The 27,031-nt window shown below is 46.4% G+C and overlaps 2 protein-coding genes across 8 annotated transcripts in view; one reads left to right on the top strand and one right to left on the bottom strand.

The window, feature by feature from the left end:
• The window catches only part of slc20a2 (solute carrier family 20 member 2), a 30,039-nt gene extending 18,151 nt beyond the window's left edge, over positions 1 to 11,888 (bottom strand). For 2 of the 5 annotated variants that reach the window (XM_035378655.1, XM_035378661.1), the window contains exon 1: positions 11,469 to 11,879. The gene's annotated coding sequence lies outside the window, so the exon portion shown is untranslated. Of the gene's footprint in view, positions 1 to 2,335; positions 2,472 to 5,575; positions 5,725 to 11,468 lie in introns of those variants that run through there. The other 3 variants (XM_035378659.1, XM_035378657.1, XM_035378658.1) reach the window with 3 other exon arrangements.
• A 6,678-nt stretch (positions 11,889 to 18,566) lies between these two features.
• On the top strand, positions 18,567 to 26,942 carry LOC118237204 (bifunctional methylenetetrahydrofolate dehydrogenase/cyclohydrolase, mitochondrial-like). Of its 3 annotated transcripts, none has more exons than XM_035435697.1 (8): positions 18,657 to 18,876; positions 19,369 to 19,553; positions 19,968 to 20,090; positions 20,241 to 20,393; positions 20,868 to 20,993; positions 24,819 to 24,911; positions 25,064 to 25,186; positions 25,962 to 26,942. In XM_035435697.1, the coding sequence occupies exons 1-8, from the start codon at positions 18,677 to 18,679 to the stop codon at positions 26,075 to 26,077; spliced, it is 1,119 nt and encodes a 372-aa protein (XP_035291588.1). In that variant the 5' UTR covers positions 18,657 to 18,676; the 3' UTR covers positions 26,078 to 26,942. The 3 variants fall into 3 exon arrangements, with proteins under 3 accessions (XP_035291590.1, XP_035291588.1, XP_035291589.1); XM_035435698.1 differs by having other exon boundaries at positions 18,666 to 18,876; positions 20,886 to 20,993; XM_035435699.1 differs by lacking the exons at positions 24,819 to 24,911; positions 25,064 to 25,186; positions 25,962 to 26,942 and adding an exon at positions 23,186 to 23,555 and having other exon boundaries at positions 18,567 to 18,876.
• The last annotated feature ends 89 nt before the right edge of the window (positions 26,943 to 27,031 follow it).

The following is a 27,031-nucleotide window of genomic DNA, read 5'->3' as shown; positions in this document are numbered from 1 at the left end:
GGCTTCCGGGACGCTCTCACACATCACAGGCAAGACTCTACAACGTGAACGACAGCTTTTTTTTAATGATTCATTATATTCAGAAGGAAGGAGTGCTCGGTTTCAGTCGTCGCCATCCCCCGAGACCCGTGGGCCGCCGGTTTCGACCCGATCCCGAGAGGCGATTCAGAGCTGTGGACCCGAACCCGCCCTCGAGGGTTTTCGGGTCTCACACACTCGGGAGGCGGGGCAGCGTTAGAGTAGCGCAGGGGTGCACAACTCCGGTCCTGGAGGGCCGACCTGCATGCTGGTTTTTGTTCCAACCAATTACCATTTCTTACAGCTCTATAAACTATGCTGCTTCACTCCTGTACTTGAGCACAGTTAAAATCTCTAGGATACACTTGCAGACTGTGACTCTAGCTGTTGCTTATACACACGTCAGATCAAGATATGATTGGGCCAATTCAATAAATGTTGGAAAATGTTGGCACAAAATCCTGAAATGGATTGGGCCTTGTTGTGCACCCCTGGTGTAGTGTGCAGTCAGTGCCACAGGCTGGGGCTCCCCTGTCATCAGGCCGGGAGTGTAAACAGGGCCTCACCTGCAGTCCTCTCAAACAAACAGTGATTAGGCACACCCCAGCACCCTCTCTCACCACCCCTCCCTCCACCTCTCTCTCCCCCCCCCTCCATTCACCTCTCTCTCCTTTCTTCTCCCTCACTCTCTCCCTCCTTCCCTCTCTTCAATTCTCTTCCTCCCTCCCTCGCTCCCTCTCTCTCTTCCCCCTTTCTCTCCCCCCTCACCCTTTCTCTCCCTCCCGCACCCCTCATTTCCCTCCCTCCCTCCCCCCCAGGCATCGTAAATTTTATGTTTCACCCTGCAGCAAATTCTCAATGCGCTCATCTCTCCCACTGAGTTCAGTTACAGGAGTGGCTCGTGTAGCACTTTTAAAGTGACTTGTAAAAAAAAAAACAGTGCCGCCTGAGTCAAAACATTTTATAGCATCAGCTGTAGCGCAGTTTCTAAGTACTGTCTTCGGTTAAGCAGGGGTTTGACCGTCGTTTAGGATTCACAGACGGGCTTTTTATCAGACATAACGAGACTAGATTTTGCCAGTTAAACTGACAGGTCTGTAGGCCTCTGGTCCGGTACGATTCACATTTTTATACACTGGTACTACGCAGCCTTCTCTACAGTCATCAGGTATTTATCCAGTTTCCACAGATCGCAGGCGGTTTAGAAATAATCCTCCGGTCCCTGAGCACTCTAGGGTAAGAGCCATGAGGAATTTGTACTTTTTCCTAATACTCCTTATCCGAGTGCGTTTCCAGGGTGTTCATTATTAGCATGTTTATTACCTTGTCTCTGGTCAGCCCTAAACAAAGGAACTGCAATGCATCTGCATGGTATCTACGAGCGCAAAGAAAAGGTTCCCCTGTCATACACTTTTAATGCTCTTGTCATTCAAACTGTCCTTTTTCTACTACAACGATGTCACGAGGGGTGGAGCTGAGGGAGAATGAGGGCGGAGTTAGAGGAAAAAGGGGGTGAGGGTAGCGGTACTCCCATAGCCCTCCCTTTGGATGCGTGACCTCTGTATTTATATAATCACCCACTCAGGAGTCATCTTTCACCCACATGTGTAACCGTACCCCCGCACCCCCAGCCCCCCCCCCGCCCCCATCACCCACCCACCCCCCCCCCAGGCCAGCGCTGACCGGTTGGTTCCAGAAACACACGATGACCGCTGGCCAGAGGCCACGCCCTGCTCTGGAAGGGTCCGCCACAGCCAGGCCCCGTCGAGCGGGTCCCCTGCCGTCTGTAAGACAGCAGCCTACGTTTAGCACCAGCTTATAAGGACCAGCAGTTCACTGTCTGGGGTCCGAACAGCTTTGCACTTCCTGTGAGAGGAGCCTAAATCAGCGCTCATGCCTCTGGCAGCTGGGACCGGTCAGATCACTGCCTCCCCCCCATTCAGCAGGGCCTTGTCCTCAGTAAACTCACCACACTCTACATTCTACACGGAAACACTAAATGTCACACAAGCAAGGCTCTGTGAACTCTCTCCAACAACCCCCCCCCCCCCCAGCCCACACTCTCTCTCTCTCTCTCTCTATCATTCATTCTCTCCCCCCCCCACTCAGTCCCTCTTACTTGTGGGGTCTAATTTCTGCATAACTTCTCTGCTCGGATGTCTGACGCACGCACACCCCTAATATGTCAGCCTATGGGCTGCAAGCCACCCCCGCCCCCCCCCCCCGACCCTTCCCAAAGCACACTTTAAAGTTGCTGATCAGAATCACGAGAGACGGTGATTGACAGTTCCTCACACAAGTGCAAAAGCAGGCTCACCTGCGGTCCTGTCAGAGGTGTTTATGTGTGGACACGGTCCGAGCCGTCCCGGGGAGCGCTGTGTTTGACCGCTAGCTCGGTTCTCCCCAGCGCGTACGCTAACCGCGCCTAATCCGGTCCGCCCCGTCTCACATACCCAGCGCAGCCTGCACATGACCCAGCCCACTGCATTATGGGATGTCGCCTCCGATTAGGGCACTGCTGCTGCCATGGCGATCTGGAGGAGAGAAGTGTGTGTGTGTGTGTGTGGCAGGGGGACCTCTTGCCATTCCTCCAGTGGCAGCGACACAACCAAACAAACACACACACACACATGCACACACACACACACAGCTAGCGAGAGGGCTCTAACAGCTACAGAGAGAGAGAGCTGCAGTGGCTACATAGAGAGAGTTGGAACAGTTGGTTTTAGTGTACAAATGGTACACTAAACACTACACTACTACAGACCATTAATACAAGGGCAGTTACGAAAGCCATTTTCTGTTTTCCAAATCGGGGAGACTGAAACCAGCCAGTTGACCTGCTGTTATACAACGGTCTGTCCCACCCATCAAATAAGATCAAAGGTGACAGCCGTCTCTCACAAAATTTCCCATCATTCCTTGAGGCAAACAATGTCTGGTACAAAGACTGATGTGTTTCTGTTGGTTGGACCATGCATGACAAGCTCCCCTCCGGTTCCAAATTTTCTCTCAAATAAGAGCACAAAATACGTACGTACAGCTTTAAAAGTTGTCCAAACTGCAGAGAAGGAATGTTTTCGCCTTTGAAACCGGCTGGATTTCGACTTCCCGTTGCTGTCAAAAGGAAAGTTGTCACAACACCGATTTGGGAAGGAAGTGGTTTAAGGGAGACCTGAGGTTGTGACAAATTAAGACGCCACACCCCGTAGTCCGACCTGCAGCAGTCTGTCTGTCTGTCTGTCAGTCAGCCTGTCTACGGGAGAGGCGTGCTTCACGTGTCCAAGCTTGCACAAAAGATGGTCCTGTTACATAACACACATTCTCCCAACCCTCTCTGCAATGATAAACATTTAATACCAATTAAAACAAAGGTAAGTCTTTAACTAAACAGTTAAATCTTGTAACTTATGAAGAAATGATTCACAAGAAAACATATGAGATCCTTCTAAACATTTAATCCCCAAGCTGGATACAGAAAAGTTAGAGACAGATATAGGTCAACATAATAACTCTGTACTTCAGCTACTCAAGAAAAACATCACCCAAGAACATTTATTAAGCACAAACAATTCCATAGGAAAAGACCTTTCCACAGAAAAAGGTTTCCTGTGTTGTGGTGTTGGCACTGCCCCCCCCTCTTCCCGGTCTGATTCTGCACCCCCCCCCCCCCAAATGCCTGCCCTTAACAACAGCTGTGCCTGCTGCCAAAGGGGGTGGCAAAACCGGAGGAGGGGGGGTGGAGCTGGAAATAGTCATGTCATATGAGGCCTCCAGGTGTCTGACACAGCCAGAGCTGGCCTCACACTCCCCATGCTACCCAACACCTCCACACTCCCTACACCACACAACACCTCCCTCACTCCCAATACTACCCTATACCTCCCTCACTCCCAACACCACCCGACACCTCCCTCACTCCCAACACTACCCAGCACCTCCCTCACCCCCAACACTACCCAGCACCTCCCTCACTCCCAACAATACCCAGCACCCTCCCTCACTCCCAACACTACCCAGCACCTCCCTCACCCCCAACACTACCCGGGACCTCCCTCACTCCCTACACAACCCAGCACCTCCCTCACCCCCAACACTACCCTACACCTTCCTCACTCCCAACAATACCCAGCACCTCCCTCACCCCCAAAACTACCCTACACTACCCGGGACCTCCCTCACTCCCTACACAACCCAGCACCTCCCTCACTCCCAAGACGACTCAGCACCTCCCTCTCACATGGAGCAGACAGCAGTGTGGGAGCAGCACAGGGATCTTTCTCCCTTTCCTAGAGGCACTCTGGGGCCCTGCCAGACCTCCAGGGCTCAAGTGGAAAGAATTCTTTGGCAGAGTCACTGTGAGCCATGGAGACGGGGGTCAGCGTCTAAAACCCTAAATCTGCTCACAACCCCTCAGATCAGACATAGTGTTCCCCCTGCCATTAAAGAGCAGTTTACATTTGGGTGTACGGTTCCCTGACGGATGCCCATCGCTGAAACTTAAAGCTGTACTGATGAACGGGGCTCAGTTGTCATGACACTACGGAACATTCTCAGCTCCAGTAAATCAATTATCAGCTGCAATGTCGCCGCTTCGGAGATGCGTTCTATTTTCGTTTGTGTGTGTGTGTGTGTGTGTGTGTGTGTGTGCGTGTGTGGATACATTTTATGACTGACAGTGTTCAATATCAAAGACGAGCGATGATGGAATGTTGATGATAACGTAGCGATGTCCATCGGGCAATCAAACATCGCCAGACTGTAAACTGCCATTTGTCACTAAAGATAACTTATTTACACACTCCCCCGCAATCCCAACCCTCCCCCTCACACTCCCAAAAATACCCTAACCTTGTTTACTTCCTTGTTGCTTGGTTTTTCCTAACAGTCGTTAATTTCTCCTTTCTTCTCAGTGGCAGCACTACGGCTGCTGTGGCATAAGGATCCAGTGTGGAAGAACAGCGCTGCCTCCTCCATGGAAAGCCAGCACAACTCACTATCTGCCAGTTTTAGGAGTAAAACGTACACTGCATCCAACAAGCTTTAGAGCCCGACCCAACACTTACACCGGCATAAACACAGCTTTAAATCTGTCTCGGGTACATTCAAGGAACAGCACCACAGGTGTCAGGAAGAGGCTGATGGGTACTGGAGTTTAATCAAACTCAATACCGCACTCAGGACATCACCTGCTTTCAGTTTGCTAATGTTCTGCCTTCCAAACGCACTGAAGCTCCACACAACACCGAGCGCGGACAAAACTGCCTTATTGCGAAACGACAGAGCCGATCAACGCTGGTTCAACCCAAGTGTTCAGTAGCGTGACAGCGGCAGTCCGACAGGCAGCGATAGGCCAGCATGCGGACGCCACGATGAACGAGTCCCCCGCTATTTATATCGCCGCCCAGCCCTCCACAGCCCACGACGAGCCTGCCCGGTTCAGTCATCAGATGAACCGATAACAGCACAAGCGCTCCCCGGCACGCCCTGCTCCAGAACCTTCCGGGCGAGCAGTCACGCTCGTCCCATCAAGGTGAACGCAAGGTCAAACACTCACCGCGACTCCCAGGAAGCCCCCGGTAAACCTGTAAACTGAAGCGCGCCTACGTGCGAGTTTCAGGGTCGGGCCTCCGCCGCTCCGCTCCGCTCCAGCTCGAAGCTTGCGCTCTGACGTCCGTCATTTTTCCAGTCATGTGCTGTTTTTCTGATGAAGACAAAGGGGTCTAATGCCTGGAATAACAGACCGATTGTATTTCTCAGGGCCCGACCATCAAGCTCATGGGAGGCTGTAAGAGCTCCACTGTTCTCTGTGGCACTGCCAACGTCCCGGCATGTGCAGCTAACAAGCCCAACAATCGCTAGAGTAGCGCATGCAGCTTATAAACCCAACAATCACTAGCGCCATGCACGCAGCTAACAAACATTACGATCGCTAGCACAGCACATGCAGCTTACAAACCCAACAATCGCTAGCGCAGCAGCAAGTGTCATGTACCACCACAGCTTACAGTGCAATTTCACAGCATCTCACAGTTTGCCCCCCGGCCCCGACACAGGCATAACTTCACACCTGTGTGTTCGGGGGTAGCTGCACAATGTTCAACATTTCTTGGAAATCGCAAGCAATATATCTTAAAGAACCTCTAACCCCACAGAGCAACCAATGACATTCGAGACACAGGAACGCTCACGAAGACCGAGGACCTCATAAGCTCCATTACAGCACACACACACACACACACACACATGCACACACACACACACACACACTCGCACGCACGCACGCCCAAGCCCCAGACCAAAGTCGCTAATCCACGCAGACACCACAGCCCCACCCTCCAAGCGGAGCCCGTCCTCCTGGAGCCCACTCCTCCAGTCATGTGCAGGCCTCAGGACCACTTACCCCTAATTCGTTTAGCGCAAACCCCTGGGCTTACCGCGGCACAGGATAATCCCCATGATGCTCAGGGTCGGGGTGTGACTGACAGGCGGCTTTGGGCGAGTGAGTGAGTGAGTGCTGCTTGAGGGAGGGGACTGTTTTTTGAGCGACATGTTTGCGCGCCGCAGATTTGTACGCAGTTGTTTTCCCCCTCCCGAAGGTAACCCCGCGCACAAAACAGAAAGACGGTCCAACGCCCGGTCGCCCACGTTCACGGCTTTCCATCCATCCACCGGACACAATGGAGAGCAGCACTGACACACCTGTACTGTGGGACCGCAAGATCACGCGCACACGCACAATAACAGCTTTATCTCAGGCAATAAACCATTCATATGACAACAGCCTTTATGAGAACAGGAGAGAAAACCCACAAGAAGACGACAAGTGGGGAGGGCAGGGAGGGGGTGGCGCGGGGGTGGGCTGGGGGATGAGGAGTGCGCCCGGGAGGTCGTGGCATTTGCACGGGTGACAACATACATTTTAAGAAATTCCCTGTGGTAATTAAACAGCGTGTGGTATACGGGGTAGTCGTGTTCCGAATCAACGGCGACACCAGCTCTTTCGGTGCGCATACCGCTCAGGGGAAAAGACGGGCGAAATTAAGAAAGGACGGTAAATCTAGGTCCTCGCACAATCACGCGTACGCTCCGTGAGCCCATGGCCGCCTCCAAGGACCGGATGTTCAGGAGGACCGGATGTTCGGCTCTAAGGAAGCCTCGCTTTTAGTAGCAGTACTGCTGCTACAGCGAGCATCGATCACCACTACTTTCGACAAATTTCCGCGATATTGACATAGATATTGGCCAGTTGAGTACAGCACCCAACAAGGAAGTTGCTGTAAACAAGCAAGCTCAACGCTATGGTATCCATAAGCAACTTCTCATCTCGTTGCTTCGATGTAAACGGGTCAAACCGTGAGTTTTGTCAGAGTCGCCAGTTGCAGTCCATCGCGCGACGAATCTTTGGTTTGAACCAACCTTTAAATTTACGCGGAACTTAAAGCAGTCTTCAGGGAAAAATATTTTCCGCAGCCCACCGTGGACAACACCACAACTAGACGCGACGCCAAAGCTATCGACAGCAACAACAATCTCCTGGGTGACTTTATTATGACATAGTCGCATTTCGTGGATAGAATAGCAATCAGAGAGCTACTGATTATTCTGTTGAAAACCTAGGCTTTAATTCTATGTTACAGTAAAGTGAACTTTTGGTTGCACATAAGCGCTGTCATTTTGATCCGCATTTGCATTGTGGTAAAATAGAAACGGTTGACGGGCGTCGGCTATTAGTGGGTGGCTGTTCACGATTTAGAACAGTCTTTTTGGGTGGGGACAAATTTATTTGGGCAGGCCGTTCAAATAAAATCAGTGTATGGGAAGCAATGGGCTTGTGTAATATTCCTGTATTGTAAGGACAACTATGAGCACATGTGATCGTTCAGGTGATTCTTCATGTTCCTGATAACTGGGGCTGGAGAGGTAACTGGTGTCCTCCCAAAATCTACTTTTTAATGAATGTCAAAATAAATGCTTAAAAAACTGTATATAAACGTATAATTTTCCATGTAGTGTACGTTATCATTAATGCTAACAGAAACCAGAGAACAACCATTATATATATTACACATTACCTGAGCAAACAATCATTTGAAGCACACAGTAATCAGCATGTTTCACTAGTTGGTCATTTCCTTATTGAGGCCTGCTTGTTTGCTCTGTATGTCTCCAATTGAGACTACTCAAACCTCAACAGGGCTATTAGAAGGCTCACCTGACCCTTTAGAAAAATAAATCTCCTAACACCGTGGTCAGGGCTTCTATGTTCAGGCCTTGCTGCACACCTCTCCCCACAACTCACTGACGTGCAGCGATGGAACACTGGGAACTGAAATGCTACCTGTGACAGCCATTGTGAAGAGCCTCCATCTACTTAAGGTAAGATATGGAAAATATGATTCACATTTTTTTTTTTTTTTTTAAATCAAATACCAACAAAACTTTTCACGTGTTAAGCGCAAACTTCATGGCAGTCACTGTGTGCACAGACTTATCATTTTCAATGTGGAGTTTCACTAACATTTATTGACAAATTACTAATTAAGACAAACTGAGCAATTATGAGATAGAAATTCCATAGCAGTACAATTCAAATCCAACTCAGAGCCTGGCCTCATCCTTAATCTGAGAAACGCTGCAAAAAAAAAAAAAAAGTCAGAACATACCTGAACATGTACCACAATGCTATCTCAGAGAGACAACAGAACCACGCCCTCAAAACAGGCCGCTTGAGAAAGGAAGAGAGCAGCATAATGACAGACTGATTGCGACAAGCGCTGTGATCATGTCTGTCGGAGGAGAGGAAAACATGGCGCTCCGTCGTCCTTCCGTTTGGCACATCAACAGCAGCTCACCTACTGCGAGCCCTCCCTTCTATTCCCAAAGGCTCATGCCCGTGCGCTGTCCAGGCAGGTGTACAGGGTACAGGAAAGGGGAACATTCCCACACTCACTGTAACACAATAACAACAGCACACCACGCTCGGTGAGAGGGAGGCGCCCCCTGGTGGTACACCCTGGCGGCTGCATTACAAGGATCCTCCATCTAAATTGAACCTTGCAGATCACAGCAAATTACCACAAGACTCCATTCCCATAGTATCATACTAACACAGTACTTCATGTCCATGCTACCATAGTACCCTATTACCCAACTTCTCCGATAAATCTAAAGAAAACCAATCATAACCAGAGACCTCTGCCGTACAGTTTGCAAAGGTTTTATGAGAGTGCTTCACTGCGGACGATCATATTTTCATGTTTGCTTTAGATACACAAATCTATGGAAATTACTTTGAGGCCTAGGCGAACATCACATTACAATCAGACAGCAATGCTTATCCATAGCGACTCCTGATAACTCAAATTTTAATGACAGTTAAACTGATTTGAAGGGAGTTTGCCATTGGGTGTGTAGATTCCATTTTGTTAAAGCACACAAAGAAAATGTATTATATCAACTAAACAACAATCCGTAGCCAGATAAGGTCTGAACGACCATGTTGGTTAAAGGTTAAACCACATGCATCCCCCTCCTTCAATCGGATTGCTAAACACTCAAGATACACCCAGAAGACAGCTCCTTTATTGTTCACTAATGTCTGGAAGTCTACCTTCCCTTTCATCAACTTTGAGGACAAATTAAAGCGTCTGTTTTTTTTTGTTTTTTTTTAGTCGACCTGTCCTACTTTATTGGGGATGCCTCGTAACAACCGAGACATCAACAGTAAGGCCTATATAGCGATTCAGGTGACATCCCCTCACGAATTTTCGGAAATTAGTCTCAAAAGGGGTTTTTGAAAAGTGTCGGTTCTCACCACATACTGTTTGCGGTGTTTAGGTTCCCTTGGGAAACAGCGCTCGAGCAATGAGGTGTGTGAGCTCTTCGGTAATTATGAGCTGACGTGCTGGGGATATCACTGAAACATGTTTTGTAAATATTGCAAAGAGAAATCCACTTAAACAGTAAAATTGTAGCTAACAACACACGGCAAACACGCTGAATAGACCCATGATACGCTTTAAAGCGGCTACAGAGTAGCGAAATGGTTAGATAACTGCACGTAAGTCTAAAGTTACGAGTTCGATTCCTAGCTGGGCCGATGCCGTCCAAGACACTCCACTTGATTTCCTTAAATAAATCCAGTTGTAAAACGTACTGAACAGTATGTACAAGAAATGTAGCCTAATGTGTGCAACCCGCTCTGGACAAATGTTAAAATGCGTCCGTTCCATGCTAAGATGTGAATGCTATTCATCTGTAGACAGGCAATATATCCTTTATATTGACAAACCTTCAGGTAAAAAAAAATTATGAATGAATTAGAACTAAGTCAATTAAAATGTGTCCTTATCATGACAGTTACCAGTGTTAGCTGCTATGGGCTAGTGTACGTAGCTAACTATGAGACACGCTAGTGCTAACGCTACGAGAATGGTTAAAATATGAACCCCAGGAGCGACCATTTCGATCGGAGGTTCAACTTGCTCCAGGGTCGTAAATCGCGTGACATGACGGTCGGGTTGTCCTTTAGCAAATATAGTAATAATATGCAGCCGAGCGCATCTTGAGAAATTTAATGTTAGCAATATCGGTGCCGCGAGCTAGACAGAGGAAAGCGGCCCGCGGCTTCCAGCCCAGAATGACAAACGCTGTAATTGTCTATAGCTAATCATGAAACCGTTCGAGAAACCAGCAAAGGGTTTAAAAAAAATCTATTTTCAATAACGTTACTATTTTTAAGAGGTCTGGCCAGTTTATTGAACTATCAATAACGAGGTCCAGGCGTATGAGCGTATTCAGCTAACGTTACAGCGGCCCCGTGTCTAGTTTGACCTCTTACTACTTGGATTCAACCAAATCAATGCAATGGACAGCAACGGGCAAGTCATATTCTGCATGCATTCTCGGCCACTCATTAAACACTGATTTAAACGTCAGCCGCCGAGATACCATCACTTAAAAAATTAAATGGACACGTGTGGCCAGTCTACAGTCAGCACGTTAGCTGGCTAAAGTTAGCCTGGTATGTAACATCGAGAGTTTAACGTTAATTCAATCAGTCGCGTGATCTAGCAAGAACAAACGCAGCAATGCAGGGATCAGAAACAATGACAGTGTTTGCTGGGTGGCTAGATAGTACAGTCGATGTACCATACCCTGAGTGTGTCGAACAAATGGTATTCAACAGAGTAAAGAACAAAGTTGCTCATGCTAGACACATCTAGCTATATCCGGCGCGCTTCGTTGGTGCCCACTTAAAATACGGGTTGGGACGGTGTTAAAATAGCCAGCGACGTACAGTCTTTTAAACCTTGTTTTTTTTTAGCAGCGAATGCGACTATCCATTGCCCTCTGTGATTGCTTATAGCAGACTACATACATCTAATCTGAGATATAGGCTACTGAGAGCAGAATGCATTTTCAAATAAACCATTATCTCCACTTACCAACGCAAAAAGCCGCACGCGGAAACCCGAGATATTCCTCTTCCACGAAATCTCGCCTCGCGTGTGTGAGTGAGACCGCCCAAAATGTCTGATTCCTGTGTGCTCCGAAACGCTCCTTTTTAATCTCACAAATCGTGTTGTCCTGACGCCGTTTCAATCTGAGCGATAGGAGGGTCCCAAGACAGGAACGCGTCGTTTACCAGAATGACAGCTTGGAAAAAGAAGGAAGTGCGTGTACGCAGTGGTCACTTCAGAAAGGTTGTGCGGTTAATCCAGACACTGACCACATGCGTCCGCCCTGTCAGGATGGAACCAGTGGCCTCACTGGCCTGTTGCAGTATTTCGAAAGCACGCCAAAAATGTAATAATATGGAGACCGATCCCACGTGGTGAATTGTAAAGGGCTTATGAGAATGGGAGAGATGCACATATAATTAGCACTGATGCTCAAAGTGGAAAACAGTGAAAACACAAGATGTGGCCAATTTTATGTAAACTGACAACGATCCTGTTTTAACCAGATTTTCCAGTCGACATATGTCAACGAAACATGCTCATGCTGTGCATAGCTTGACTTGACATTCTAATTCAGGAAACATGTTAGCACTACAGTTCCTTGAAGCACGCGCATTTGTCGTGTTTTATTAAGGGATTGCGTCATAAATGCTCAGAGTAGAATTATTACAGCGAAATAGTACTTTAATGTGCAACATATTTGCTGAATGAAAATTCAAGGGCTTTAAAGGGTTTGCACGTACTGTTCAACCCGTTCCCAGGCCACGTGCGCCCATGTGGACACAAAAGAAGTTACGTAACTGCTCGCAGAGTCAACAGCAGGGGAGGGGCGGGCGGGCACGGGGTGAGTTCAGGTATTTAATCTCCACCCTCTGCTCAGTTTAGTTTCTCCGATGTAGCTCGCCGTGTTACAGTTTTAGAAATTACATTGGGAAGTAAAATGCCCCAATGCTTGAAAATATGTCCGGAAACAAATCATCTGAGTGATTAGATATTTATTTTCTGCGATTAAACCAATATCCTACCAAATTAAACACTGTAATACACAGTCATAAAACTCCCCTGGAAAGGTGCGGTGAGATGGTTTGCTAGTCAACGACTGTTTGTCACTTTTGTGTATGACGTAAATAAAACGGTATCTGGCGCCGATCGAGTAAAAAGGAACATCCTGATTGATATACTCGCAGGCATGAAAGATTTACCAGAGATTAGACTGTCTTAAGAAAAACATAGCTGCTAACAGGTATAAACAACTGCGCTTGAGAAATTCGAAGAGATTCCTAAATTTTAGGAATCCTTCCTCCTTTTAATAAAAAAAAAAAAACGGGAAGCTAACAACAAATAGTTTTTCGCTTTTAATAAGTAAATACATTTTAGATACATTTTCACAAACTGAACTGAAATGTTGAATGTACTGTCCATTGAGTTTTCGTGAAGCACATTCCTTTTCACTGCGGGGTGTATGAGTTATAGCCTATTTATTTTGTAATAACATAATAATAATAGTAATAGGCTAATGATAATAATAATTATAATAATAATTGTTATTATTATAAATATAGCTGCAAGCAGCTATGAAGGACCCAAGCCCTACAGTACCTCCACGCGACCAATACAGCTGGTTATCCATTACTGTAATGTTCCCCCCAAAATTTGATTGAAATATATGCCTTTGTATCAGAGTAATTAGCGATAAAATCTGTTTTTTGGTATAGCACCCCCAAGTGGCCAAATTTCACTAAACTTGGTGTGTGCCCCCCAGTCTTCATCAGAAGCATTTGTAAGAAGTTTGACGCCAACAGACAAAAGGGTTGCAGATATATGGCTACTCTTCCTTTATGGCACCTTTGCGGCCAAACTGATCCAGATTGCAGCTAGTCTGGGCTATGGTTCTGCGAGGAGATGTCTAAATGGGCTTTTGACAAAATCCAAGATGGCTGAAAAACAAAATGGCCGACACAAAGGGCATGATCTGCGAGTTAGGAACATTTTTTGGCAAAGACAGTACAACAGAGCATTGCAGAGATATGACTCATTCCTGGTTTGTGCCTTCACCTTCAAATGTGTTTGTTTGCAGCAACAATATTGTTCAACCTAGCAACTATTTTAATAACTTCTGGGCACAGTACTGTCAAAATGAAGCAGGCCACATTTTGTGGTGATCTGTCAAAAGCTCTGTTTATTCATTTAAAAAATATTGTGCTCTATATTTTGCCACCATGTGATTCAATTGGGACGTTAGGGTTGGGCTGATGTGAGTAGTAATACCTGCCAAATTTCATTATTTATACCAAACCATTTTAAAGTTATTAGCATTTTCACGAAATGCAACACCCACATCAATTTTTATTGGCTTACTGTGGCCATATTTTTTGACCTGGCAACTATTTTAAAATAAATTTTGTTCATAGTCCTCCTTAGATGATAAATTTCATAGTGATTCATTTAAAATTCTTAAAGATGTTTAAAATGTTTTTTTAATTTTTTTATTCTAAATGGCAGAAATTGATGAGGTGGGTGCATTCAACTCAGTAATACCTAAGAATCACAGAGAAAAAAGAATCATGGCCTTAGACTAAATGGTTAAAAAAAATTTCCTGCCAAAATCTGGTGTCAAATTTGGCCTGTTGGTGATGCCTGTGTGGTGGATGAACTGACCCCAAACTTGATTGAATTTCTTGGCCTGTCCTCTATCTATGTACAAAATTTCACAAAAATCCTCAAGATCACATGCTTTTCCAGCCAAGGTGAACTTTTGACACTGTGAAACTGAAAAACATTCCCATGTTGCACGCCGTGTCCCTCCCCAGGACAGATTTCACGTACCTCACAGGGACACACGGAATGGAAGCCAGCTCTAATTTTTTTTTGGAAAATGACTAAACAGTTTTCCTTCTGGGCCAGGGAGCCTAGTGATACGACACTTTCCTAAATATTTTCTTCACCGTCTCTGCTGTAGGTGATTTGTGCATAGTGTTGCTTTGTTAAACATATTGGCCAGTGCAGAAGTTCCTAGCTCTGCCACTGTCATTTGGCTGTATTTGATTGCTTAACATGAAACCGAACATATGAAAAACAAAAAACAAAAATCTGGCAATAAAAATTGAGTAGTTTAAACACTGGGGGGTATCCATTTGTGGGAGAAGAGTGCTTGTGGTTGGTGTATTATATAAGTTAACCCAAATATAAAACAATTTACGAAGAAAACAGATTTTCAAACCTGATTTTGTGGTATAAATTCAACTTTAAATATAACATTTTAGTACTAATGTGCTATGAGCCCCCGGGCAAGCGAGTAAACAGGTTGTGCATGTACGTGGGAATTTAACTTCATTTTTCTTCCAAACTGCATGATCACTGTTGTGTTGGAATGAAAACAAGTATATGGCTGGACCTAACACATGTGATCCGGCCAACCAATGGTGTAACTTCATCACTCACTCACTCACTCAGTCACAGACATTCGCGTTTGTAGGGCTGGCCCCGCTGTTGTGGTCCAGCCAATGACTTAACCTGTCTCATAACTTTATTACCATGCTAATCTTCTGAGCAGTTAAACAATTCTGTACATTTAGCACTTTTAGAGATCATTGAGAAAACTGTGGTACCCTCCAAAACTAGTCACAGATGAACAAAAAAATACTATAATAATAAATGTACATTTAGAGATTCAGCGGACACTCTTATCCAGACACAGGTGATATTTTTACACACAGTCCATTCACATCTGGAGCCGAAAAAGGTGCAGCAACACAAGTCAAGGCCTGATTCACATGAAACTAAAAACTTCAGCACACCACACCTTCTATTATTATCTATTTAACTGCATGAAATCAACTATCACTGGCACAATGAAGTCATTTTTTGCTTTCAGTCCTAAGAATGCCGCAGGGTATTTGATGAGCAATACATTTTGTTTCAGCACCAGTGGAAGATTGATTTATATTGACAGATAAATCTGAGGCAGATTCTGTATTTACTGTAACTTTTCACCTTACTTTTGGTGTCTCCTCCCAATGTTTTCTCATTCACGCTCTGACTGAGTTTATCCAACACAGAGGGCTGTCAGTGGAAACAGTTCCTGTGTTGAAATTGTGCATTACGTGATTAGGCTTTCAGCTAAAACTGCTACAACACACATCTAGTGATTATTTAACTGGCTCATCCTCACCTGATTCAGATAAAATAAAATATCCCAGCATCACACCGTATGTGAGAATATTGTGTGTGTGTGTGTGTGTGTGTGTGTGCACATAGTGATGCTTCCTTTTCCTGGTATACAGTTAATCCTGGCCAGCAAGGTGATCTTTGATATCAGTTCCCATTCATGTAGAGAACTTCTTGTCTGCTGATACAGAAATCTCATGTGAATATCTTGTAAGAATATCTTATCTTGTAGTGCATGTGCTGTAATCTTCACAATATAGAATATAGGATTTAATGGCGACTTCACCTTACATGTGCTATGAGGGAAGTGGCTTTTTAAAAGTGAATGAGGCTTCCAGTATCGGACACGGTCTCTTTAAATCCAAGTCTTTGCTTCAATTTAGCACACTGCCATGCTACCCCAAGCTAGCGCAGCATCAGTTGAAGTTGACGGCTTGAGAACTAGACGTCGGTTCCACTCTCGCAGTCACTTGATGCGAGTCGAGCAAACAGGTCCCGCTGCTTTTTGCAGACCCATGCGGAGCGATCTGGACATTTATTTCCATAGCGGATCAGCAGATGGCCGACTTTGAATGTTTGTAATAGAATTAGGAATCCTGTTATGAAAAATGAGACGCTCTTCATGTGGAGAGGTGAGGACGATTCTTGTTTGTGCAGCCAGCATGTTTTGGGTCACTCCAGTGGATGTTGTTTAAGATGTGAGAATGATGCAATGTGGTAGACGTGACACATACGCACTGCCGTCATCCAATCAGAATACTCAGTATCCATACTAGCTGTGCTCTGCAAATATATGCAGAACAGTACACATAGTAGTGCTAAAAACCTAGCTCCTGATAATGCCTCATGAATATTTATGAGGGATCAGTGATGTCACACACCTACCTCGCTTTTTTCCCCTTTAAGACTGATCTCTGGACAGCAAGGACCGCTTGGCCGTGGGCCCAGAACAGACCCCAGGGGAGAGGTAATCAGGTGTGACAGTGACCAGCGCGGTTTCGTAACACTGACCATGTGCTCCAGATGGCTGCTCACGAGATCCTGTTTACTGCCCTGAACCCTGTGCACAGTCTCGCACCCCTTAATGCGCACGCAGCGGTCTCACACCCCTTAATGTGTGCACAGTCTCACACCCCTTACTCTGTGCACAGTCTCGCACCCCTTAATGCGCACGCAACGGTCTCACACCCCTTAATGTGTGCACAGTCTCCAACAGCTTTTCCTGTGCACAGTCTCACACCCTTTAATGTGTGCAGTCTCCAACAGCTTTCCCTGTGCACAGTCTCACACCCCTTAATGTGTGCACAGTCTCGCACCCCTTAATGCGCACGCAACAGTCTCACACCCCTTAATGCGTGCACAGTCTCGCACCCCTTAATGCGCACGCAACGGTCTCACACCCCTTAATGTGTGCAGTCTCCAACAGCTTTCCCTGTGCACAGTCTGACACCCCTTAATGCGTGCACAGTCTCGCACCCCTTAATGTGTGCACAGTCTCCAACAGCTTTCCCTGTGCACAGTCTGACACCCCTTAATGCGTGCACAGTCTCGCACCCCTTAATGTGTGCACAGTCTCCAACAGCTTACTCTGTGCACAGTCTTGCACCACTTAATGCATGCACAGTCTCGCACTCCTTAATGTGCACACAGTCTCCAACAGCTTTCTCTGAGCACAGTCTCACAGCCCTTTCTCTGACCACAGTCAGTCTCACCGTCTCTGCCTGTAAATTTGGGTTCAGGACTTTCAAACCGGCAATAAAGTAAAAGGTGGTGCGTCACAGCTTAGGTTCTCCAATGAATAAAAACAGTCTCTATGTGTTAAATCTACTCCGCTCTGCATGCGGATATTTGTAGGCTATTCAACAACCGTGCTGTTACAGGCCCTGCAACTTCTCTGTGTCACACAATTAAGATTACTAAATATGTGATATCTCTACTACTATCCACGCAAGCATGAGGCATATAAATGTGTATATTCCTAAACACTACATAAGTAAGGAACATTCCTCCAATTGTGTCCACGTATTTATAGGCTTACACTTCCTGTCATTATTATTTAATTGGCCAATTTGAGTGGATGAGGAAATTAATCATTTCTTATTCACGTGTGGGCTGAAGGTCTTTAGTAAACTATTAGGACAGCAGTCATTTAGAATGAACATCTAATACTTTACTCCAAGAAGCAAAAATAAATAAATAAATGCTTGGTTTACTAGAATGAGAAGTACTCTTTGTTGACCAGAAGAGGACAGTGTAGGCATTCCAGACGGTGTAAAAGTACCTTCGCACCAGTGTCCTTCGCACTGTCCTTGCAAAGAGCCATGGGTTCTCCCCAGAGAACTGAATGGTTCTTCCAGGCAGAATGCCGTGGCAGCTAGGAGCCAATCAGATCTCCTGAAAGAACTGAACAGCAGGAACCTCAAGAACCGTCAAACACACATCTGAATTTGAGACGAAAGATTACAACCTAAATGTTTATAATTAGACTATTATACACAAGGCTTGAATTCCAGCTTGTTTTCCATTTGTGTAAAACTGATATTAGGCTACTAACTGGGCAAAGAGAAATGGATTAAGAGGGCACTAGGGGCAAATGGGGCAGGGGCAGGTGCAGGGCACGTGCCTGCTCCTGCTGAATGTCACACCACATCAGAATTTGTGCCAAATACCAAGTTATACACCCCTACAACCGAGCACAAAAAACCTTAGTCAAAAACCTCAGTCAGTCAAAGGGCTGAACCTTGCAGGTTCCAGGTTAATTTCGGCATCATCACAATGAATACTCAGAACCGTGGTTGTCCCCTAAACAAGAAGCAACAACAAGATTGTAGGCCTGTGTACGTTACGTTTTCGAATGTTTACTATGTCAGCTGGGTGAAAATACAATAAGATCGAATTTAACATAATTAACAATTTTTTGTTGCCAAATTTGCTCTGAAAATATGCACAATCAGGTCATACTGCCATCTTCTACTTAATAGTCGTACACAAACCGAGCTAGATTATCGCATTCGGATAGGCTATCTATGGTGTGCCCATACCGTCCTCCTCCACCGCAGCAGCCAGCGACGCGTCCACTGCGGCTGCTCAACATGGCGGCCTCTATCGTACCGATATGTTCATCCTCATTATGCAGCCGTGTCTTCCAACCCTGTTGTCGAACAAGATTCAGGACTTACAGAAATAGTGGGATCCAGCGGAGGCATTTTCATTCCACAGACGCCAGGTGTGAGGTTATTTACAAATTAATAAACAGGACGGGATTTTATGAGATGCTCGGGTATTTGCCACTGATGTCCGTCAGGTGTCACTAGTTTTGGTTAAATTATTTTCCAGCAGGTGCATCACGGTTCGCATAAAGGTGTCTTGTGTTTTCAGAGGAACATAACGTTATCTATGGCTCATAATACAAAGTCACGTTTCCAGTATCATTGTGATGGACGAACTGATTTTGCTATTTAAAAATAATTGCCTCGCGTGAAGCTAACAGGATTTAATGTACCTGTCGAAAACAGCTGCGTGCAGACTAAAGCTGTGTACTCTCCAGCTTCAGTACGGATCAGCCTTATGAAACGCCTAATCTAAGCAGGATAGCCTGCAGCTAGCTACGCTACGGGACATGTTTTATGTTTTATGAAACCAGGTTTTATGCCTTGAACGAATCATTCAACCATTTGTTGTATTGTAATCCTCTCTAATGGAATTTGGTTTTGTGAAGTTACGCTGCTACAGTAATCTCAGGAACTGAGCTGGCCCGACAGATTCACAAAGAGATACAACGCGACGTGGAAGAGTTGGTTTCTCAAGGCAATAAGCGACCGCATCTGAGTGTCATTCGAGTGGGGAATGACCCTGCCAGCCGATCCTACGTCAGGAACAAAACCAAAGCCGCTGCAGCGCTGGGTGAGTTGGAATATGCTGAAAGTAACAGTGTGTACATACACGGCTGTGGCTGGGATGTGGTTGGAATGTCTTTTTTTTTGGGGAGGGCGTTTCGATGTGATTGATTGGGATGTGGTTGTGATGTGATTGTTTGGGATGTCATTGAGATGTGGCTGTTTCGGATGTGGTTGGGATATTATTGTTTGAGATGTGGTTGGGATGTGATTGCTTGATTTCTTTGGGATGTTGTTAGGGATGTGGTTGTAATGTCGTTGTTTGGAATGTGGTTGTGATGTGATTGGGGGTGTGGTTGCTTTGGGTGTTATTGGTTGGAACGTGGTTGTTTGGGAATGTGATTGGTTGGGATGTGGTTGTTGGAGGATGTGGTTGTTTTGAATGTGGTTGGGATGTGACGTGGTGGATGCTGGTCTCCAGGGATCTTCAGTGAGACACTCGTAAGGCCCGCCTCCGTGTCACAGGAGGAGCTCCTGCAGATGATTGACACCCTGAACCGTGACTGGAGAGTGAGCGGCCTGTTAGTACAACTTCCTCTTCCAGGTAACCTCTTCCCCTCTACCCTGACTTCCTCTTCCAGGTCACTGCCCCTGATCTTTAGTACATGTATGGTATGGCCCCTGTTCTGGTCTCTGATTGGACGCCCTTGGCACACGCTGACTGTTCTGGCCTCTGATTGGCCACTCCATGCAGGGCACATAAACGAGCGGGCGGTGTGCAACGCCATTGCTCCAGAGAAGGACGTGGACGGGTTCCACATCGTCAACATCGGGAAACTGTGCCTTGACCAAAGATCCATGGTGCCTGCCACACCTGCGGCCGTGTGGGAAATCATCAGGAGGACAGGTGAGAGGCCGCCTTCACCTGCACAGGTGCTCTGGGTTCCTAGGAGTCTGGATTGGCTCAGTGGCCAGCTCTCTTTCTTAGGCCTTTTACATTGAAGGAGATTCAATGTAAAATGATTCAATGTAAAAGGCTGACTAGCAACATTTCTGATGGTCAGCAGTAGAGGGCACCACACTCTTATAGTTAATGAACCCAGTGTAAAAAGTATTAATATAAAGTCTGCATTAATTTTTAACTGAATATTTAGCGCATTGTAGTATAATTAAAGACAGTATGGGGTTAGTGAGTGTATTGCAGCAGGTATAGAGTTACTGACTGTATAAAAAGTATTGCAGGTCAAGGGTGTGTGAGTGTATGATAGTAGTATTATAGCAGGTAAATGGTGGGTGAGTGTATTATAGTAGTATTGTAGCAGGTACAGGGTTAGTCTGTGTATCGTATCAGTATTATTGCAGTTTTATAGCAGTATGACAGTGTGTTTCTGTCTCTCAGGCATCGAGACGGTGGGGAGGAATGTGGTTGTTGCCGGGCGCTCCAAGAATGTTGGGATGCCCATTGCTATGCTGCTACACACGGACAGGCGACATGAACGCCCAGGGGGTGAGAGAGAGAGAGAGAGAGAGAGAGACCGACAGACACATTGTGAATGAGTGAATGTGAACCACTGTGAGTGAGAGAGACAGACAGACAGACAGTGTGAGTGAGTGAGTGTTTGCGAGTACCCCTGTGAGTGAGTGAGTGTGCATGTGTGTGAACCCCTGTGTGTGTGCACGTGTGTGTGTGTGCTTGCTGGTGTGTTATAGGGATACATGCTCTGTTAATGAGTTTACAGAACTCTCATAGCCCAAAAAGTACGCGAACACACCAGCCCTGAAATGACCGAATTTATTTTGAGTATCTTATTGGCAGTTTAATGGAAGGCTTGTTCCTGATCGTTTTGCCGTGCGAAACTCTAATGCAGGGTGGCACAAGGCGGGCGTGACTGTGCGGCGCGTTTAAGGTTAAAAAGGGGACCGCGGCCGGAACGCATAATAATAACATGGTTTGTCAGCGGCGTGACTGCAGCGACATGCGTGTGTACCTCGCATTAGGAATCCGTACCCGTGCAATATCGGAAATCAAGCGTGTTGCAAAATCTCTCCCGATTATGAAATGAAGCTTAGGATGGGGGCGGAACAGGATCTGACCTGTTGCCGTTGGCGAAGCCCCGTCATTACTCTACATGTCTCTGCCTATATATGGGCGTGCAGGAAATGATCCTCCTTCAGAGAAGGAAAATATTTATCCCACTCGGGGAAAGACTCTCGCAGCTTTCGAGAGGAAGTGGAGAGGGCCGGATTATTGAAAGTGATGTAACAATTAGGATGTGAATGTTTAGGATTTGGAGGCACGGGCCAGCGGTGTTTTGAAATAAAGCCTACGGTACATCCTGTTGGCCATCCTTTGTGTGGTTTATGGGCAGCTGAAGAACATAAAATATTTACACAAAAGAGGAAAGTGGGAGAGATGTGATGTGATTTCCTGAGCACACACCCTGAACACACAGAGGACTCACGCCCTGAACATGGCGGGGGCACACCCTGAACACACCAAGAGCACACTTCCTGAACACACTGAGGGCACACATACTGAACACACCGAGGGGGCACACCCCGAACATGGCGAGGGCGTAGGTCCTGAACACACCAAGGGCACACTTCCTGAACACAATGAGGGCACACTTCCTGAACACAATGAGGGCACACTTCCTGAACACAATGAGGGCACACACCCTGAACGTGGCGGGGGCACACATACTGAACACACCGATGGGGCACACCCTGAACACACCAAGAGCACACTTCCTGAACACACTGAGGGCACACACCTTGAACATGGCGGGGGCACATATACTGAACACACTGAGGGCATGCTTCCTGAACACACTGAGAGTACACTTCCTTGAACACAACGAGGGCACACAGCATTATAGATGTTCAACAATATTTATTCATTAAACAAAATCCTGTCCTTGAGAGAAGGGTTTGGGTTTAAGTCCATTAAAGTAAGTGTGTACTTGTCCCGTTGAAACTTGCCTTCATGTCGTTCTCTTTCTTTGCTGTTGCTTTTAAAGTGATTTAGGTTTGTGATGGTTTAGCTGTACGCTGGCATTAACTGACCCTGTGTCTCGACAGGGGAACAGTGTCTGTTTGAATGCCTGTAAAATGGCGGTGGTATAAATGACGTTGGTGAGACAATCTGCTTATTTTATACCAGCGTATTGTCAGGTAGGTATCTGTCTAGAATGTTTCGGATGGAATGTGTCTAGGGCAGTGGCTCCCAACCACAGTCTTGGGGACCCCCATGTATTCCGTTTTTCGTTCCAACCACAAATCGCGATCCCAGAATTTTAACAAGCTGTTAATTATTCTTAACTGGGTGTGTGGCATTCGGTCTGCCAGAGGAGCAGATTGGACTTGGCTGGGTGGAGAGAGCACACGCACCTGGGCACCTTGCGTTACCTTATCAGCCCAGGTGCTTAAAGGTGTGTTCCTCTCTACAGTTCGAGGCCAAGACCAGGAGCACACCCTGAGAAAGCAAGTTTTTGAGTTTTGTTTCGTTTGTCCGAGCACTACATGACGGAGAAAGTGAACCACCGCTGAAAAGCTGGTTCACTGAAAAGCCAGTCAGTTTTGCTGTCTTTTGACTTTGTTATTTTAGTTGGTTTTTCCCCGAAACCATGAGGAGGAAGGTGTTTGTTTATTAAATTTTGTGTTTGTGTGGGTGCGATCTCTCTCTCTCTCTCCATGCAGCAACCAATGATGTTTCCTGGAACTGCCGCATCTGCCTCCCAGGCGTGTCACGCTGGCCTGTGACAGGGTCTCTTGCCACATTTAGAAGGATTATTTACGTTCTTAATTCACATATGAGGAATAGCTACGTATTCCATGTAGAATAAATGTGTGTTGGCATTGTGCTTATTGTCCTATACTGCAAACAGTTTAATTAAAAGAGGTTAATTATTTAGCTGATCAAATTAAAGACCGTGAGACCCATTGGGAAGTGTGGACACAAGGCCATTAAAACGAATCAGTTCGTAGATAAAGAATTCAAAGACAAAGCAAAGAACAAGCCAAGCCTGTATCGTGTAAATATGTTGAAGGAAATAAAATTACACAAGAACTTGATTGTGTTCGACAACATAATTATAGGAGCCTGTTGATTCACCCGAGTCTTGCATTTTGATCAGTTCAAATATTTTGTTACCTCTTTTTATGAAATTCTTTGGAATATAGCACACTATGGACGTGGGTGTTTCATCCTTCATGCCATGCATAGCTTCTAACAATGTGGTTTAAGAGGGTAGATAATCCCTCCTAAATATGAACCAAAAATGAACAGCTTGGTAAATTTCTGGGATCGCAACTGTTGGTTGGAACAAAAACCATCACACACACGGGGGGGGGGGGGGGGCGGCTGAGAACTGGAACTGAGGTTGGGAACCACTGATTTAGGGGGCCAAGCACCCCGTTCTTTGGATGTTGACCTGCAGAAGGTATCCAGATAGGGTGGCTAGGCGGAAGAAAGACGGTGAACGTGTGCTGTGGGTGTGTAGTGAAAGGCTGGGGACGCTGGCTGCTGGAGGGGGGCGTGGGTGAAATGGCGGTGCCTGGAATCCCAGCGTGTTGGCACTCGCCCCCCCCCCGCCCCCCCCTGCGTAGCTCAGCCCCCATGATGCTGCACTCTCAGACAGGCTCGGGCAGCAGCACCTCCATCAGCTGCCGGGTAGTGCATACCAAAGCCTTCCTGTGAACTAAAGCAGAAAAACACCTCACTATAGACCGCCCCCCCCCCCCAGGCTACAGACCCCATAACTACAGACCCCCCATACTACTGACCCCCCACAGTTACAGACCCCTCACAGTTACAGACTCCACAATACAGACCCCACAGCTGCAGACCCGCCAGGCTACAGACCCCACAACCGCACACCCTCCCCCCCCCCCCCCCCCAACACTGCAGACCCTACAACCACCACTACAGACATCCCACATTTACAGACCCCATAACTGCAGACTCCATAACTGCAGACCCACCCACTCCCTAGACTACAGACCCCCACACTACAGACCCCATAACTACAGACGCCATAACTGCAGACCCACCCACACCCCAGACTACAGACCTTACAACTACAGACCCCACTACAGGCTCTAAAATCCTGTGGGAAATTTGGTGTTATAGAAATGTGCTGATACCATTAGCTGTGACAAATGTGCTGTGTGTTTATTGATTTGAGACATGGGTTGCTGAAAAAAGCATGAAAGGGACTGTTTTTTGGTGAACTTACCCTTTAACGATTCGTGTTCAGTACAGTGTATTGGTACCATGTGGTCAGCCAATCAGAAGGGCAGGATGCCTCACATCCCACCTTGTCCTTCACAGGTGATGCCACAGTAACCATCGCTCACAGGTGTACTCCCAAGGAGCAACTGAAGGAGCTCACCTGCCTCGCCGATATCATCATTGCTGCCGCAGGTAATTCAGTATTCAGAAAGCATTAGCTCACTGCAACGTCTTGTTAGCGTGGCCCATTCATAAACACTATTCATAAAGCATGTCACCTCTGTCAATGCGCCAGCATGTGGTTTCCATGGAGACAGAGCTGTTCGTGCCCTTTTCCCCCCCAGGGGTCCCCAACTTGATAACGGCAGACATGGTGAAGCCCGGAGCTGCTGTCATTGACGTGGGGATCAGCCGTGTCCAGGACCAGACCGGGAAAGTTCGGCTCATTGGGGATGTTGACTTCGAGGGCAAGTTCACGTTTTTATAAAATGTGTAACGTGAAAGGATTAGTCTGAAGCAGACAGTTATAATCCCTACATTACATACCTGAAATTGTATTTTAATTCAAGCATTATTTCACACCAGCCACTGCTCTGACCACTGCTGCTCTGACCACTGCTCCACACTGCTGCTCTGTCCACTGCTTCACACTGCTACTCTGTTCACTGCTCCACACTGCTGCTCTGTCCACTGCTCCACACTGCTGCTCTGTTCACTGCTCCACACTGCTGCTCTGTCCACTGCTCCACACTGCTGCTCTGTCCACTGCTCCACACTGATGCTCTGACCACCGCTCCACACTGTTTGTGTCTGACCACTGCTCCATGCTGCTGCTCTGACCACAGTGTTTGCATCTGTCACTCTGTGCCTTGATTAATGAGGTGTTTATGTTCTGAACATTCCCATCTGGATAGCCTCATGCATACAGGCGATTGCACACCTTGCATCTGCCCTCTGAAATTCCTGAGGCTTAGCAAAAAAATAAGCAGGAATACTGCGGTCACCGTGACAACACTGATTCACTCAGTGCTGATTCAATCACACACGGGTTTGGCTTATCGAGCACCGTGAAGCAGCTGTTTAGACGCAGTGGTCAGAGCAGCAGTGTGGACCAAAATGGCACCAATACGGTCATATTTCCTGTAGTTGTTTGGGGAGGAAATGCAGTGTTAGGTTAGGGTTTTTCTGTGGAACTGACATTAACCGACAGATGTTCTGAACTGTTATTGTTTTTCTCGGCAGAGGTGAAAATGAAGGCGGGATTTATCACTCCAGTGCCAGGAGGGGTGGGGCCTATGACTGTCGCCATGGTAATGAAGAACACAGTGACTGCAGCCAGAAATGCACTCACGCACTGAGAGCACACGCAAACACGCGCAAACGCACACATAAACACAGGAAGGCAGGTGTACCCACGCAAAAAAGCGCAAAAACACAAACATGGGTACGAACACAACTGCACATGCTTCAACACTAGCGGTGCACCTGTCAGTCATATTTCAAAGCCACACCCATATTGAACCCGCAGAATTCTGACCAACAGCATCAGCCCTCATGATTGCAAATTGAGCTGTTGACCCATTTAATTAAGAAAATATGTTTTATTTATATTTTATACATTTTTTAAATAAGTGTTTTTCTTTTCTTAACTTATTTTTACAGATTGTTAATTTCATTACTGTTTGAGTAGAGCAGATGTATCGTGTAATAGAGCTGTGCTGTGAGACACCAGTATTAAAGGGTGTCAGGGCAGTTCTCCCAACACTGGTACTCTCTGTACACTGGTTTAAACCTTAAAAGGGTTTTCAGCCCGCAGCTGCAGTAAGTAAATGTTTAAAATGTCCAGTCGTAATCCCCAGACTGTTTGTGCCAACACAAACAGAGCTGGAGCAGTCCCTGTTTGTCCCTGCCCAATTAGAACGCATCGTTTAGAGACTGCATTCGGCCTTGTCCAATCAGAAGACCATAAGTGCATACACACACACACGCGCACTTGTCGACACGCACACACAATTTTTAGTTTTATTTATTTATTTATTTATTTGTTATTTACTTGTTTTTTTTATTTATTTGGTACTTAATTACATTTTGTAGATTTGCATTTTTCTAATGTAATATTGTTTAGTTTTGATTCTAAATTCTGCTGTCACTCCAGGCCATTGTGGACGTGAGCAAACCATTGTTCTGTAATAAATGAAATAAAGTATCTGTTTAGCATCTCAAGTGTGATGGAAAGTTCAGACCTGTGGCGATTGGTCCATTTGGTAGAGGGAGAACAAGAGATGCATACACACATGTGCGTATGTCTGTGT

This window comes from Anguilla anguilla, chromosome 10 (assembly GCF_013347855.1).
Source record: "Anguilla anguilla isolate fAngAng1 chromosome 10, fAngAng1.pri, whole genome shotgun sequence".
NCBI classification, from domain to species: Eukaryota; Metazoa; Chordata; class Actinopteri; order Anguilliformes; family Anguillidae; genus Anguilla; species Anguilla anguilla.
Note: the sequence above shows the minus strand (reverse complement) of the source record. Positions and strands in the feature narration are given on the sequence as shown.